General features: G+C 41.1%; 2 protein-coding genes across 2 annotated transcripts in view; one reads left to right on the top strand and one right to left on the bottom strand.

Annotated features, from left to right (window-relative positions):
- Positions 1 to 16,185, top strand: part of LOC306961672 (uncharacterized protein) — a gene marked incomplete at its 3' end in the record, with an annotated part of 428,593 nt that overhangs the window by 355,410 nt on the left and 56,998 nt on the right. The gene's annotated exons all lie outside the window — the stretch shown is intronic.
- chd9 (chromodomain helicase DNA binding protein 9) overlaps positions 1 to 16,185 on the bottom strand; it is a 50,099-nt gene that overhangs the window by 21,222 nt on the left and 12,692 nt on the right. The window contains exons 3-5 of the mRNA XM_079554478.1: positions 5,890 to 6,299; positions 2,164 to 2,269; positions 479 to 625 (exon numbers count right to left, since the gene is read on the bottom strand). Of these exons, the coding sequence (XP_079410604.1) occupies positions 479 to 625; positions 2,164 to 2,269; positions 5,890 to 6,299 (663 nt within the window). The remainder of the gene's footprint in view (positions 1 to 478; positions 626 to 2,163; positions 2,270 to 5,889; positions 6,300 to 16,185) is intronic.

Here is a 16,185-nt window from a genome sequence, read left to right as displayed (position 1 = left end):
CCTTTTTGAGTGACAGTGCAGGATTTTAGAGGCAGTTATGGTGAACAGGTCTGGGCTCATTCTACACATTAGGACATTGTTGAAACATGTAGGGGGAAGAAAATACTTAATTTTAACATTTATAAACTCTGTATACTCCCTTTAATAACTTATACATTCATATGCGCAGCTTTCCAGATTCTTACAAGTCGTACATAACCAGGTACATAGTGTCCAGACTGAACAAGTTGGAAGCTATTTTGACTGAGCAGTGTTGGTAATGGTATTGCTTATATTTTTCAGTAGTAAATGGGCATTAGCTTAAGAGTGGAGTGAAAAGGTGTTAAAACGTATTACTGTTGTGTACAATAATAATATTGTGTGTAAAACATGTTTTATATAGTAGTTGTCAGGCCAAGACCTTGCAAAAAATCTGTCCCTCCATAAACAAATATTTGGAGACTCCTGGTCTCTATCAAAAGCAAATAAAATAACTTACAACAAAGAGTTGGACAGCCGGCTCCTTGCGAACAGCGGGGTTGGTTTTCTTAGCTTTGACTATAACCTTGACGTCATCATCTGACAACCTCGTCTCCAGCTCCTCAGCATACTTTTTCCTCTTTATCTGACGGTTTGATCGCCTCTTCTAAACGGAAGAGAGGAACAGTTCATACATTGAAGTTTATAAGTCACTGTTAATTTCTAAAGCAACACCTGAGTAGGCAAAGGATCCATCTTTTCTTTATGTGTAGGAATATATGCAAGCACCTCAAAAATAATCATTTGTGTCATCTAACACTAGCTTATAATTCTAATGGAATTGGCCAAACTACTTATTCCAAGCCAGGTCTACACTGCATGATTGTGGCCGTCTGATACAAAGATCACTCGTTGTGGGGAATATCATCTGTTGTAGTTTAAAGTTCGCAGGTCGTAGGTCATACAGTGAGATGTCATGGGGAGAGAGCGGTACCAGCACTATCAATCCAGGACCTGTTACAACTAGGGCGGAACGGTTTTGCCAAAAATCAATATTGCTATCTGATTTCTAAATAACTTTGTGTTGCATAAAATTAAAATATAAACTGAGACAATGTTAATTCTCATGAAATATTTACTACTGACTTATTAGGCACTTAATGACAATAATGATTATATATAGTCATTTAAATAATTTACAAAAATCTTATACTGAAAATTATTTAGCAAATAATCTAAATGATTTCTTGCTATTTGCCCTTAATTGTTTAAGTGCTGTGAAATAAGTTATTATCTTTATCCAAAACATGCCCCAATATAAGTCTAACTTATCCATCTCAGCGCCAACGACTCTTTACAAGCAGCAAACATGGCTCATCTTCTCTGTGTAGGGCATAGATACGTGAAGTCGGAGGTTAGCGAGTCAGCCTAGCGAAACTCCTCCCCATGGTCTCTATCTTGACTGCAGGCTCAACTGAACTTTAGTGCGCTGACGAAGCCTTTTGGATGAGAGGCAAAACGTTCAACACTTCAGCTACAGACTACACAACTCACGAACCTTCATTGAAGATGGACAACTCCTGTACGACTGAGAGCCTACACCGACAGGTTAGTGAGTAGTTTCTGTGATATGTGCGGCGGGAGCGTGCAGCAGCGCGGCCCGGGTCCCTGAATGATTAACGCGGCGGCTAACTCGATGCTCAACGATCTACGGCACACCTTTAAAAAGGCTAAGAAAATAAACAAAAGCATAAGGTGGGTCACATGTCGGGGTCTCTCGCCGCTCCATTCACATCTATGGATAAAGGCACACATCAGCTGACATGGACTAAAATCACGCAACTCTGCGATTTGGAAAAAGACTCATGAATAAAATTGCAAATGTGATAAATCGTTCAGCCCGAGTCACAATGCAGTGGTACAGTTTCTGTAAAACACTTTATAGTTTCATATAGATTTTGTATACATAGTACTACAGTCTGTATGATGGCACGCATGTAGCATGTAATGTATGTCTTGCCTGTCATGAAAACAATCAGCTGGACATCGATTGTCAAGGCAGGGGCAGAACTTGCCAAGTTTAGCTATAAAGCACACGTGACCCATGAATGATATTCTCGAGAAAGTCTACGTATATCTAGTGACTCAAAATGATCATAAGCCGTCTAGCACAGAGATGGAAAGAAAGAATCATGTCAGTCTTACAGAATCATCCTTGAAGGCGTGCCGTGGGGAAGGATCGTCATCAGACTCGTCCTCTGAAGTGTCTGGCTTCCGCCTCTTCTTTTTTCCAATCTTGATGACAATTTTCCTGCAAAAATAAGTGAAACACATGGTAGTGGACTGTGGAACAACAAGAAGTCTGGTAACTGTATGGAATTACTTCTTTTGCACTACTAACAATACAAAAATACATTGGTGGAATGCTTTTGAGCATTAAGAACTGGAGTTGGGGAGGGTTATACACAGAGGGGAGTTTTAAGCTTTCCTTAAGCTTAATATTGAGATTTAGGCCAACTTTTCTGTCCCAAACACAAATGCTTATAAATAATCTTCTGTCAAATTATTTCTGCAGTTCAAAAGTGTTGAAGTGAAATTATATTCATTTTGTTAATCATTAAAGTCATTACAGAAGCAGTTGGTCAAAGACAATATTCATGAGAAAAATGTTTGAGGGTTGAAGAATGGAAGCAGGATGCAGGGCCTTCATTTGGCAGCCCAGCCCCCTCTGGATAATATTACATTTCACAAATCCTCTTGACAATGACACTTTATGGTTGCCATGCAACATGGCCTTTGGAGGCTATCTAGTAAGGTGGGCAGCAGCGTTATATGACATCATTTCCTGTGAATCCAGTGCTCAAACAGTAAGTTTTTATATAAAGGCTTTCTAAAATGGGTGCATGACAGAACCGGCAGCAAATAATACAGTATTTAAGGTTTGGAATGAAAGCTCAACACTGAGTTTTTATATTTTGTTTTTACAGAGTCTGATTATTAACAAAATGTCTCAGCAACTGTAATATAACCGAACAGTAATTTGTATCATTGATTTTCCACATTGATTTAAATGACACATATTTCCTTTCCACCTGCCTCTGACTAGAAATAACGGAGTGAACCCCATGAAAACAGAACTCTAGTGACCTGGCCAAAGACCGAGATGTTATTCTAGCGCTGTTGGGCTTTTTTTTTCTATTGTGCCAAATAACCTCCATTCCTTGTCCCACCAGTGTTGTCCTGCCCTACTTGGCAGAGCGCCAGTGGGAGTGCATGTGTGAGTCATTGACTTTAATATAGTCTTGAAATGTTAATGCATAGCTCATTTTAATCATATAAAGTTCATATATATTAATGCATCGCTCAAACATTTTAATCATATAAAGCAACATTCTTCTCTGAAGTTGCCTTTAATGCCATTTCAGTGGCAAGAAAAGAGGAGCATAGTCACCTTTCATGTGATGTTTTTATCACCGAAATATACACACAATCCCAAATATGTCTTTTGACTTGGCCATGAACATCATGTGCTGTGTACGAGATTAACCATAACACTTAATTAAAAAAAACAAACAGCTTTAGCTTTTCATAATGAAAAAGTGAGGCACAAGAGATTAAGCAGCTTGTAGGCAGGAACAGAAATATGAACAATTACACGCTCAAGCGTATAGCTAGACGTAAACCTCCATTTTCTATCACGTAATTGATCTCATGAGCACCATTTTGTTTGATATTTTACTGCTACCCTGCTGTTTTGTTGTATCAGCACGTTTAAAGCATGCCTGCTCGCAGGAAACACAGAATCCGCAGCACTGAGCAAGCTGGATAAAGCACATTAAGAACATAGAAAAATGTCGAGGAGGGGGTGGAGGAGGATAATGGTGGGTGGAGGACACAAGAACAAAAAAGGCACATGCATGAGCCAAGTACCTAATGATCACAACTTATTTTTTAGCAGGTACAGTAAATTTCAGCCTTTATAAAGATGTGATCAGTTAGATGGCACACAGAAACACACCCTCTGCAGAATAAGCACGTCAATGCAGAGGATTTAAAAACTGCATTCTGCAGCACATTAAATACACACAAAAACATACACTTATAAATGTTTAATGAAAGAACTACGGTGCATGCAACTAACACGACTTTTCCAATTGGTTTCCTGCTCCCATGAGGAACGCAAATGCTATAGGACACAAGTTCTAGACACTTGTAATGAGACACAAGCACTGGCCAGAGTCACATTCATATAGTGGGGGAAATATTGAATCACACAATATCCAGTTCGCTCCGCACTACAATCTGCCCTGTATTTAAAAACTATTTGAGACTGGGTTGCACGATAAAAGATAAATAAATAAAAACAAATCACAGTTTTTGGGTGCAGATTCTGAAGCAAATATAGAAGTATTAATGGGCATTTGGCAAATGAGAATTTTCACACCGGCAAAAAATATTCACACACTCCCACATGCTCAACTACGCGTCATTACCATGTCTCCTTCAAGGGTACTACTCTACATACGTATAAACCACAAGCTCCATATGATACATACTGCAGAGAGTAGCACAGATAAAGTAGTAATAAAAACATAAGTTAACATTTTAAGACAACTGTAAACTGACAAACAACTTGTGTGTTGTGGTAATCTCTAAACAGAGGAAAGAAACTACCAAAAGTATCCTGTGCTTCTTGGATCTTGATGGGCGTCTGATGAAGGGCTGAAACACCAGAAACATCGCAGTGTTCTAATAAATTGCTGAGCACTTACAGCCTGTGCGGATCTGTCTTTTGTCTTTACTATGTTGTAATTTTTGATCTTGCACGCTGATTGAGCTGACTGGGATGTGTGTGTTTTTTCGCCTAACCAAGTACAGTTATCCTCACGGAACTAAAATGGGTTACAGTGACACGTATTTAGGTCAAATGCGGTAAATGAATACAGGATTCAAATTGATATGCGGAGATACTACTCACTCGAAATAGACATACATAACAGGTCTTTCTACTGGTTCATTGCAGCAAAATTAATAATACTCAACTAATACACAAACCTCTATTAGTTATGCAGTCATGATGTATGGTAGTGGGGACGATGCACACAATTGTAAGACATAGATTTTAAGCAAATCAATTTGTACCTAAAAATACTACTTGCAGGGAAACAGTCAAAGCATCATCCTCAGACTCTGACATTAATTTGAAAAAAAAGGTACAGACTTTGTATTTCAGCTGGCCTATTGGATTTAAGCACATCTTTTGTTCTCTACTCCCATTCAGCTCTCAGCCAGACTAGCATAAGCATATTTTATTTGCTTGTGTAGGGTGTGGCTTATAGCTACACATAGCATGAAGCAGCTAAAAACCTGGGGGATGGGAGGCAGTATCTATACATCAGCACTACTTGCCTGAATATTCTCAGTAGCACCATCTTGCATGTAAATGTTGCCCCTGTTTGCTCCTCCCATGTCTATGCTGATAACTGAGCCCGCTTTATTGTTATGGCATGCCGTAAATTCAGCTGAACTTTGAGCATCCATCTTGCAAATGGGAAGTTTAGCACCGCTCTGGTCATTTGGCATAGAAAAGGTAAATCTGATGGAGGGGGGATTGAATCTACAAGCTTAAGAGAGGGCAGAGCCAAAACCAGATAGCACGACAATGAACAAGAAATGTTGCACAGAAATAAGTGTCCTGGACCTTGAGTTTTTAATGATTAAACAAGACAAAAACAAATGTCTGAATCTTTGCCACTGTTAACTGCAAGATTACATGGCATTTTGTTGATTAAAGTCACCATGGAGATTATGTAATCACTATTTCATGAAACATGATTAGGAATTATAAAACAATCCTTTTACGGTAAGGGGTTATGGCACAGTTTCAAATTATCAAGCCTTGATAATGGTAAGAAATAATTGAATACTCACCCAATCTTGGGCTTCTGCTTGTTTTTGGATGATGGTACAATGTGCGCCTTCCGACTGACTTTCTCTTTGGAGCGTGCTTTGCTCTTCCCCTTGTGCTCCCTGTCACGATAAGCCTTGTATTGCGACGAGGAGCTGGGGAAACTTTCAGGACTCATGACTCTGGGGATGTTCTTCTCGCCGCGCTGTCGGGCTTTAGCGATCGCCTCTGAAATGATCCTGTTGGCCTTCTCCTGCTTCTCCGGAGTCTCTACCGGATGGTGACCGTGCCTCCTCTGCGTCTTCTTCTCCGACGATGAGCTGGAGGAGGAAGAGGACGAAGAGGAGGATGATGAGGATGAAGATGAGCTGCTCTTCATTGGGGGACTTGGGGCCTCCAGCTGACTAGCAGGACCATTAGAGTTCTTCCGAGGCTGTGAAAGAGAAACACAATAGTTCACAATATGCTCAGTCAATGTGCAACAAACCATGTTTAACCTCTTAAACGGAGTGCATTTTCTCCAGTTCGGCTTTACCCTAATCTAAAAACTTCTGAGGGCCTACAGGCTACTGTAATACCTCATTTGAAAGCTAAGACCTCCAAAACTTATCTAACATTTGTCCTCGTGTTTCCATGCGTTGTTGCAGCGTTATGGTCACTTTTTTGTCACTTTTTGTCGCGTTTTAGTTCTCATTCACGCCTCTTTTTCATCGCGTTTTTTTTTTTTTTTACGAAGATTATAGATTTGGGTAATGCCTGGATATATAACTGGAGAACATTTGCTTGTGTAGGTTAAGAGCTAAGAGGTTAATGAAATAATATGCAGTCAAAGAAACTTTCCATGAAACATGAATAAAACCATAAGAACCTGTCAGAACTATAACTGAAAAGTGGTTGAACAATCATCTTACAAAGACTTCAAAATACTGCTATAGTAGTTTCTATTAATACAAACCACATATGAAATGTGTGACATGTAAATGAAAAAAACAAATCAGTCATAGCTCTGCTCCATCAAGATCTCATCAGAAAAAACAAATCTCTCAACACCAATTTGCAATTAATTTCTTAAAATCAAGATTGAGTTAACAATGCACATCTTAACTCATGAAGAGGCAGTCACATTTGAGAGAAGATTATAATAGGAACTGCTAAACTTATACAATAATCACAAGCATTCCTGAATATGCTTAGAGAGGTCCATACCTGAGGGTTAGCAGGTTAAGACCCCAAGGAAACAAGATCATTTTGTTATCGAAATAAAAAAAAAGAAAACAATGACAGTAAACTGCGACCATTAACATTTTCATTTTGATTCCATTGCAATTGAGACGCTCTGAGGCGAGTCTATTTAGGTAAACACTGCCTGCTTTGGTGTAACCTGCAACATGGAGACACATAAATAATCCATCTTGCCTGATACGTGATAATATGTGAATAATAGATGTGTGACTGCAGTTATGCCTGCACACAAATGCTTAGCGGTGCGCCCGGAGCCCAGCGCGGAGGAAAACCATAATTGAATGACCTAATAAAAAAACTGTATCGCACATGCCGACATGCTACTTTTTATTTCAACACGCAGTACCAGCCAAAGAGAATTAGTATGAACCACGCCATCGAATATGGAGGGGAATACCAACAAATCCTTTGGAGGGAAAGTGTAACTCTCCCACACACACACACACTGCATTATGATATTCACGTGTGCAATACTGCTGGGGCCATTAGGAAGAAATTTACTGGATCATGCTGGAATGTTCTTATTCAAGTTAATGGTAAAAGAGGGGGAGGGGCTGAAAGTAATGCTTCTGAGCGGAAGAACATGGAAGCACACGAAAGAGGCGGCAAGGGAACTAAAAAATAGGGGAAATAGGATTGTGTCGGACATACAGGGTCGAGGCGAGGGAGAGGAAAGATAAAATGCACCAAAAGCCAGAGTACTGCAGCTGTGTAATACATCTATAAATAACTGAAATTACAGCCTGCCAGCACTGCAGTGATTTCCATCTCTCTTGCAGCACGTCGTCTCATGAACACAGTGAGGACTATAAGAACCCATCGAAAGCTAAAGAAAGATCCAAGCTCTGGTGGCTTTCTTCTCACTTTATTCCATCAGCCGTAAGGTCTCGGTTGACTCACAAACTCATCTCAAGAAGGACACACTTAATGTAATGTGCAAGTACGTACACCACATTACAGAACCAGACTGAGAAAGTCTTTAACATACAATGGGAACGCAGAGTTTCGAGTGAACAGACTGTGGGGGTGGGGAAAGACAACACTGTAAATGTAGAGTGTGCCTTGATAAGGTCTAACATGCCGAAGCAAATGAGAGAGAAGGGGAGGAAAAAGAAGCAATGAGTTCAAGATGGCGGCGGTGCAGCATGAGCCAGTGGCAGAGGAGGTTGTTCAGTTCCTGCCGGCCCCTCCTCCTCCCCCCCCTTGTCCAACCTCCCTCCCAGCTCTCAGAGCAGCTCACTTACCCTTCCTCTTGGCCTCTTCACTGTAGACATGGTGTTTTTTTCCTCTTCCTCTTTCCTCCCCCTTTCCAACCGGCTAACAAAAGCCTTGCCCTTTCGCCGGGACTTTTTTCTAGCTCAGCGCGTGTTGATCGTTCACAGTTTCTCCTCTAAACAGACTTTCAATTTCAACAGTGGTTTTTAGACGCTCCTCTGATCGGTGTGCCCCCCCTCCCCTCCCTCTCTCCTCCTCCCCGGTCAGCTCTTCTCCTCGGGGCAGTGTGTGTGAGAGCGCTGGAGCCTGTTTGGTCTCCTCCTCCCCCAGCGGGCAGGGCTCAAGAGGAGCGCATGGGAGCACTCTCACTCTCTCTCTGTTCACGGGCCGGTGTGGGAGCAGCGCTGTGGGCGGTAGAGGAGGTGCGTGGCAGTCCAGGAAGCCCTCATTCTGCTGCTGCGTGCCGCTTATTTCGCCGTGGTCCAGATCCACTCGCTCTCTGAAGCCTGTATGTGTCAGAGTGGCATGCCTCCTCTCTCCACCCCTCTCATTGATTCTCCTTTCTGCCTGCCTTTAGCGTGCTCTCCTAGTTCTTTCCTCCACTTTCCCGTCTTCTCCTCCAGCAGAAAAAAGGTAGGTTTTCAGCCCTTTTAAAGAACACAAAAAGGCTTTTGTATTAGCTTGCCTTCCAGTTTGGCCTGTTGTTTTCTCTTCCTTCTTCCTACTTGTGTTGTTCCCTGTTCTCTCCGCTTGCCCTACGTACTCTCCCCTGGTGTAGACGAGTGCGCCAAACTCCGGTCTCTGGCAGGCAGGGCGGCACAAAATGAAAGCACAAAGCAGCAAAATGCATCAGCATGAATATTAGAGATGTCGTTAAAACCCAGACTCGTTTTTTTTTCTCTCTCTCCCGCACTCCCTCGGTCTCTCTCTCTCTTTGTAAGGAAGTAGGCCAGCAGATGGTGCTAGCAGTTATTACATTAACTTTCACAGCTTAACCCCAAAAGCTCTGGATTTCTCATACACCACAGATTTTTTTGTCATCTGTTAATTTTCTGCCAAGAACAGACTAATTTATTTATGGAAATAATAAATGTGACAAATTAACAGTTAAAAAATTCCCAAAAGATAAACGAAATAAACCAGACGTTTCATGACTGAGACTCTCTACAGTCTCGCCATACAAGACACACACACACACACACACTTCCCTTTGGGGTCAAGAGCAGGTCACCTGACTATGGCTGATAGAAAGTGGTGAAACTGGGATGACTCCAAAGTCTGCAAGTTTGATAATATGTGTTAGAAAGAAACACATTACTGGATGCCGAACCAGGACCGAGCTCAAAGAGAACAAGACATATCATCAATAATAAAATACTTCCAAAGCAAAAAATACTGCCTGTTCCTCTTTACCTCACCCTGTTTTCAACACAACATACAGGAGTACAGCTCAGCATATTTGACTTAGACATGCCGGATAAACCCACATTTTGCGCCTGATCACGTTTGATATCTCGTACTCTAAGCCGGGTTGGGCCTGGCGTGTGAGTGAGTGGTTGGTAGTCAGGGTCAAACGGTGCTGATTAGTGTAGCCGTGCTTCTGTCAGTCCTCCCTAAGGGCAGCTGTGGCTTCATATGCAGCTTATCACCACGGAATATGGAATGAAATGGAATAAATTTAAAGCTGTCACGTTTGATGCACATTGGAGGACTCATGTCTGAGAAAAACGCAGTAACAAATAAGATTCCCTTTACAAAAAATATTGTTGGGAATAAAGTCAATAAATGTGATGAAGTAAAGTTTTCTGAAACTATAGTGGCATCATTGAGAAAATTCAGAATATAAAGAAACTAAGAGGTCATTTATCAGGACAGGCACTTAATAGCGGCTGCAAGCAAGAATAGCAACTAGCTATTTGAGGGCATATTGCACCTCGTTTACCATTTAAAGCACCTGTATTACAGTATTAGAGCCCTAAATCTGATATGAAAGTGAGAGAATGACTTCACTGCTGATCTGACATGGTAAATGACCCACCAAACTATTTGTTTGTTATGAATTTCTCCCCCGGTAGGCAATACAATTCTTTTCTAGTCTATTCTATTAGCAGACAGAAAAGACTGAGTCTTATCCAGCACAACCAAGCAACACCAGGCCATAAGGGCCTTGGAGTTTGGACACAAACAGTACATGGGTAAAAGAGGGAAGCATGATTCCTGTCCAAGGCAAACAGATGTACCATCAGACAGTCCCCATAGGAAACTGTACCTCAGGGAAAGCTCCACCTGCAGACACAACGGGTTGTTCCTGCACAAACACTTAATGACCTTTGTTACTCGGCACAATATCTCAATTAAACATTTACTTTTAGGGCATCGGGACTTGGGACAGCAGGTGAGTTCCTGTGTCAGAACATGAGCTGTGAAAGAAAGTCAAAATGCAACTGCACATGCCTCACTGGTCACATGGCGCTAAGCTACAGCTTTTTTGGCAACTAAACAGTTAATATGCAAACACAGGAGCAGCTCAATTTGAGGGGGAGTGGCTGCTTTTGAGAACGCAAGAGGGAGGAGAGTACCAGAAAGAGAGGGCAGTCTGCTAAATGCAAACCAATGGGAAAAAAAAAAAAAAATGTATGCAGACTTGACGTACGACAGCATTGGAGACCCACACGTACATGAACAAAGGAACAAGCTTTACACCAGACTGGTTTATGAACACACATTATGGTTGGTTTCCACTAACTTGACTAAAGTAAAAAATCATTACCGTTTTATGTATTTAGCTACACAGACTATAGTAGTGGTATTTTTACACTATAGTCCAGTGTAGAGTAAGTAACCATAAAAGGTGAACCCTAACCTGTGCTTGGTGCTGCTGGGCATCTGTCCTCAGCAGAAGCAAACTGGGAATAATGATGTTTCCAGTTGACATTAGCAGTAATGTCACAGATTTCATAATTCATAGGGTTCACATCTTATCACTGGTACATGGTGTGATGGCATATAAATGTAATGCAATAAACTAGTTATGAAATGACTTCCCTATAAACAAAGCAAAGCAGTAGGAGTTAACTACAAGACAGAACTTTCTAAATATTGTAAATTTGTGATATCTTACAAACTACAATTTGAACAACATATACAGTACATTATTACCTACCTACATTACCTACTTTAAATACTTACACTTTGAAACATCTGGTCCTTGACTATAACTTCAAGATAAAAATGTGTCTGATTCAATGCTACTCTATTTTGATTCAAGTGATTTGCCTGTGAATGTAAGAGGCCAGCAGTACACGTGTTAAGAATGTGAGCAGTACAGCAGTGACACGAAGCTACAGAGATAAAATACACTCAGATAATGGTGGGCATGTGGGCAAGTTTGGTAGGGGCAAGTTATTAAATCAGTCAGTTAGGACTGCAGCAGCTAATATCACATAAAGACCAGTATCATTAACACTTAAAGACAGAAACAACAAACAACAACAAACCAAAAACCAAAAAATGACCTTACATCTCTACTTACAAGACCAGTGTGTCCATGACAACACGCTAATAACTTCCTCCTGACGTAAACCTGTTTGCTCAAGTTACAAATCAGTAACCAGCCAGCCAACCCTCATCTTTTAGGACAATGCAAATGCCATTCAGGCAAACCACAAAGAGCACACCAAAAACAAAACAGATCGATGCAGCTCTGCCTGATACTTTCTGTAGCTATACAAAGCTATTGGAGCCGGTTATATAGGTTACTGTATGTACACACCAACAACAACAGTCTTGTTGCTACAAACACAAGGACAGAGGGGTCACTTCATTTCACACCGTTTTTATATGTGGAAATACATATCTCCATTGTGTCAGGCATAGTTATTACATAAACTATTCACTTTCTTCTTTATATTAAAACACATTGTGGTTCGCTGGCAGAACAGTGAAGTCTGCTACATTACAGGCTTTCACTTTTAACAAGTCAAAGGCTATCTTATGTTCATTTAGGTTATCTCACAGCTAATGCACAGCCACACACAACAAGACTGTACAGATTTGCCTACGTCCAGAAGAACCGACACATTTACCAAAGAGAATGGCTTGGAGATGTTGTATTTCTGGTTAAAAACATTCCAACCACACAGAAACAGAACAATAAAAGCTAGTTTTACCACAAACTGTACAAACTTACTGGGCTGGCAGCGTTCCCACATGCTCCTGACAAACTCAACTCAAGTACAGTTCACTCCTCCCTCTTTTCCCCCGCTCCTCCTCTTCCACTGACCAACCCCTTCCGCTTACGACATAGGCCGCCCAACTTCCTGTTTACCTTTGACCTCAGCATGACCACGCCCCCCCTGGCAGGCCTCCAGACAGGCCAATGACGTCGGCCGCTAAAAGACAGAACACTTGACAGAGCAGCCAGGCGCGAGGGAGGGAGAGCGCTTGAGAGAGATAGGCACATGTGGGTGTGTGTGTGCTGTGTAGCTGTTGGGGGAGGTGATCAGCAGAGTGTGCGAGTGACACGGCCTATTACCATGTGCTAGCAGAAGCAGCAGGTTTCCCAAGGGTGTGTGTATGCGCCTGTGAGCAAAATGTGTGCAGTGCTTACGGGGAAGAACCAGGGTGTTGCATCGTATCAGTTTTCAGGTTGGCAAAGGGAGGTACTGCCTATTCAGTTCACTCAACTGATGAACTCATACAAATCCCAAAACACGCACAATAGGTGTCTCTTCCAGCCAGTTGAGATGGGTCCCGAGGCGCTGCCCGGAGCTGCCCACTGCTTGTATGCAGCTGCCCCAGCGGCAATGAAGGATGGGTCAAATACAGAGGACACATTTCATTGTACAAGTTGTAGAATGACAATAACTTAACCTTAAAGGCTCTATTCCTGATTTTTTGATTGCAAACAATGAAAGGGGAGATCACTGAATTAAAATGTTAGTTGTGGTCCAAATTCATTCGTAACTTTCCTAATATATTTGTAGCATCCAAATTCTTTACAGGGACAAGTTTATACGTAAATTTCACAACTTGCAGGGTCACTTTTGAGGGTCTCTTTCACAAGTTGCCTGAAAGTTCATAGAATTGATACAAATGTTTTATAGAAACAAGGGAACAACAAAGAAAAAAATGTATCTAATGAAAGCAAACCCGTGTCCACTCTTGTTGTCTTAGTCTCCCCACCCATCAATGTATGCACATCCCCTTCCTTCAACTGCCGTCTCGTTTTGCCCTGCTTAACAGAGCCGTTTAGCTCTGCTGCCTTTGTTTGTATTTGTGTAAAATAAAACTCAATAAAAAAAATTTAAAAAATGTTTTATAGTTTGATGCACGCTTTTTCCCCAGTGTTTGAGTTTACAATACACTAAAAGAGGACAAAAAAAATATCATTCAATGTCTATAAGGAAAATCAGGTATAGCTCCTGAGCTATACCTGATGAGATGTATTTCATTGTACCTATGAGGACATTTGTCTCTGTTTTTGAACCATCTTTCGATGTTGCTTTGACAGCCTGTAAAGAGCAGCGGGCGACCGGAGTGCAGAGCTCATTGACCTATCTCTAGATGTCAAGCCTAATAGTCAGAATCACCAGGCAGAAGGATTAACCTATTGTGTGTTATTAGTGGTCGGGGAAACCTACCACTCATAGGTGTCTTCTGGGGCCCTGCGTAGGTTTCCTCTGGGGCCCCAGAGGAAACCTACGCAGACACAGGGAGAACATGCAAACTCCACACAGAAAGGCCTTCTTGCTGTGAAGAAGCAGTGCTAAACCGCTGCAAACCAGTGTTATTTTGGGGGGAAAATGCTAAATCTTGAGCTCAAGTTGAAATAATCATAAAATAGTAAATTATTTTGGTAATTGTTGTATTCATTATCTGGTACATTCACACACTCTAACATAAGTTTGATCATGAACAGCACTTCAATTAAATTAAATTATTATGATGATTTTAATGGAATTCATTTATTATCCTCCCTCCACAGGCTACTCAAAGCTTATACACCCATCACATTCACCAATAGGTAAGGTAGGCCGAGTCTTGCTTAAGGATACAAGAATAGCTTGCATTGGTCGGAGCTGGGAATGAATATATGGCGGACCAATTTACTCAAATGTATCTAATGCAGCGGTCCAAGCTACCAGTGCCTGGCATTGTATTTCCTCAATGAAAAGCCATAAACTTTCATTAATTACTTCACACTACACACATCATTTTAAGGCTCTGAACTCTAGGTCTTTAAGATGATGAAGCTGGTTATAAAGCAATAAATCTTGACCACTGTTCTCATCAGAACACCATACTCTAGGGCTGCACTAATGTGGCAAGAGCCAGAATGATATTACAGTGCAAGTATTAGTACTGATATCCATCTGGGACTACTCCAGTTTAAAAAATCTGAGGAGAGGATAAACTTTTGCCGCAGCATAGCAAATCCATTACATATTATGTTTTTAAATATGTGTGTTTGCGAGTTAGTAGCAGCCTACCTTTTGTTTTTCCGTCATCACCGTGTCGTTAATTATATCAATAAATCTGTTTGGTGTCAAATGTTACACCTGCTCGCTCACGGCAACACTGCCGCGTGACCGGCTCAACCCACCAGTGGTTCGGGTCTCAAACAATCAGCGCCAGAATTCTGCTTACAGGCTGCACAATATAACAAAATATTGAATGTCTATAAGCGTAATTACAAATCTGTTGCTTGTTGCTCTCAGCAAATTGTGACAAAACAAGGTTAAAATAGAACAAAATTATAAAAATTTAGGATAAATCAGTATTGTTGTAGGTCTTCTATAATTTTAGAATAATGGCATATCCTAACAATAACTAATTATAATATTATTGTGCATCTCTAACAGTTCAATTGTATTGATTTGTTTGACGCCTACGGATATTTTCCAATGGAATTCAATGTTGTTGCTCAAATCTCATGTCATATCATATTTAATATCTCATTGTGCCTCAATTAGCTTGTCTTTAGTTTCAAGCTTTAACAAAGACATTGTTACAGCTGTAAAGTCAAAATGTTGGCATGAAATCCTACAGTTTCCAAAAAAGAACCACACATTTCAGGACAAGATGCATAGCACATGTCCAAGATGTATTATACTCAGTTTATCTCTATTATGCAACAACCAGGGACTCAAGTGCTCCAACTGCTCAGAGCTGCACGCCGCTGACCATTACAGCCACTGGAAATCCTAATTAGCCACATCCACAGCAGGGGAGTGAAGAGTGGGCAGCAGTCCCTGGTGCCTTGCCTGTTCAGCAAACACGCTATCAGCAGGCTCTTCACACATCACTGAACATCAATAGCACAGTCAGCCTGTAAGCGTCAACAAGGCCTGGATGTTGACATAGACGGGGATAGGCTTTTTTGTACGGCACTGGTTTAGCCCCCTGTTTCAATCAAGGACCACTGCAGAAGCCCAGTGAGCTGAGCTCTGGTGCACTGAGTCATCACCTGTTGCCAGTGTGACTTTATATGTAAAAGACAGCAAAAATAAAAATAACAAATGTCAGACTGTTTTTTAGGTTTTTAGGCATAAACATCTGTATAGGTTAGAAAAGCAGAAGGGTGACTGACTAAATGCAGTCAAAAAGTATCCGTGGTCTCAGAAATCACACATTTTTGATGCCATGGAGTGCCTGGGATACTTTTTGATATCATCAGTCAGTCACCCTTCCACTTTTCTGTGTTGCTGGCTTCTTGGAAGAGCACCCGTCGAATACAAGGTTGTTAATACTTTTGGGACCCGCAACAGCGCTCATTTTTCCTTTCATTTTAATATTTCTATCAAAAAAAAGTTTAAAAGTACGCTCTTAGTCTATTTTACAAAGAGAAGTTGAAGCACCAT

The sequence above is a fragment of the Gobius niger genome (genome assembly GCF_951799975.1).
Source record: "Gobius niger genome assembly, chromosome: 4".
NCBI lineage: Eukaryota > Metazoa > Chordata > Actinopteri > Gobiiformes > Gobiidae > Gobius > Gobius niger.
This window is presented reverse-complemented; position numbering and strand designations above follow the sequence as displayed.